Source organism: Fopius arisanus, unplaced genomic scaffold, assembly GCF_000806365.1.
Source record: "Fopius arisanus strain USDA-PBARC FA_bdor unplaced genomic scaffold, ASM80636v1 scaffold00001, whole genome shotgun sequence".
Taxonomy (NCBI): Eukaryota; Metazoa; Arthropoda; class Insecta; order Hymenoptera; family Braconidae; genus Fopius; species Fopius arisanus.
The window spans coordinates 4,505,263-4,506,674 of NW_011887740.1; the positions used below are offsets into that span (position 1 = coordinate 4,505,263).

A 1,412-nucleotide genomic window follows, 5' to 3' on the forward strand; every position below is an offset into this window, starting at 1 on the left:
AATTTCACTGAATATCTTCTCAATTTTCAAAAATTCAGTTTTTAAACGATCTTTTGATTGATTATCCATTTAAAAAAGATAAAAAAGGAATTATTTATAAAAAAAAAAATGAATGACGGCGGGATCGAACCCGGGCCGTCGGCGTGGAAGGCAAGCACGTTACCATTAAGACAACGCACACATAACGAAAATATAATTTTATTAGTGGTATATCTTCAACATATTGAATAATTTTTTCCATTGAAATTCCACAAGATGTGGTTTCCCCCTTCCGTACGTTCTACAATCGGCTAAATTTCAGTTAAACAAATGAAAAACAAAAAGCATTCGTACAGCAGAAAATAAAATTCACCCCGTCGACTTGATGGACACCCCAGCATTGCAATAAAAACTTGGTTAATAAAAAAAAACACCCCAGCATAGCGTGTGGCGCCCTCCCTGTCTTGTCAATCCTGTTTAATTAAGGTTATGCATTGTTTTTATTATTTCAAATTCATATCCAGAAGGTACATAAATTTTCCATTGTAGCTGTGATACTGTTAACATAATTAATTAACGAACGGAGTACAGTGTGATAATAACAACAGATTTAATTTCACCGATGCGACGTGCAATATTTGACATTAATACGCAATGGCTTCGAATTTACCGAAAGCAAAAGTGAAAATTCCATCGATACCGGGCACCAAACCTTCCACTCAAAATGCCCAATTACTTATATCAACAGGAATTCCATCACTCGACAATATCATAGGTTTGCATAATCCTTATCACCTAAAAACTACTCACAAAACAGGATAATGCGAATAATTCTATTCCAGGGGGAGGCTTACCTATCGGCTCAATTCTCCTAATAGGTAATTACCCATTAATTATATCCTTGAGAATTGATAATCCATTGATGAATTTACTCATGATTTGATTGCAACAATTGAAATTAATTCGTTCCCTTAAAATTCTGACGATTTATCTAAAAATTGATTTTCGAAATTAAGTCCAAATGAATGAATGAATTAATTAATTAATTCACACGAAATTATTATTTCTATTTAAACCCGTAATTGGATCGGATATTTTTCAGAGGAAGACACCTACGGAAATTATGGAAAAATCGTGCTTAAATATTTTCTTGCGGAGGGAGCTGTGGTATCTCACTCGTTGTTTGTAGCATCCCAAGACACAAAACCAGAGCAACTGATATCAGAGCTGCCAGCTGTCGTGGAAGAGTCTCCAGGTGCACCAAACGAGATGCCTACAGATGAGAAAATGCAAATTGCCTGGAGATACCAAAACATGCGAATACTGGACTCCTCCCCCAAGAATCGTCATATATTCGGTCACTTCTACGATTTAACGAAGAAAATTGATCAAGAGATGTTGAATAATACCGACATAACCCTTTGGAATGGAGA

At 35.5% G+C, this 1,412-nt stretch overlaps 1 protein-coding gene across 1 annotated transcript; it reads left to right on the forward strand.

The window, feature by feature from the left end:
* Positions 1-419: 419 nt before the first annotated feature.
* Elp4 (Elongator complex protein 4) lies at positions 420-1,412 on the forward strand (the record flags this gene model as incomplete). The annotated part of the gene is given in 3 exon segments (XM_011300490.1): positions 420-754; positions 822-857; positions 1,082-1,412. Coding segments are annotated over 3 exon segments (488 nt in total), but the record flags the coding sequence as incomplete, so codon positions are not given.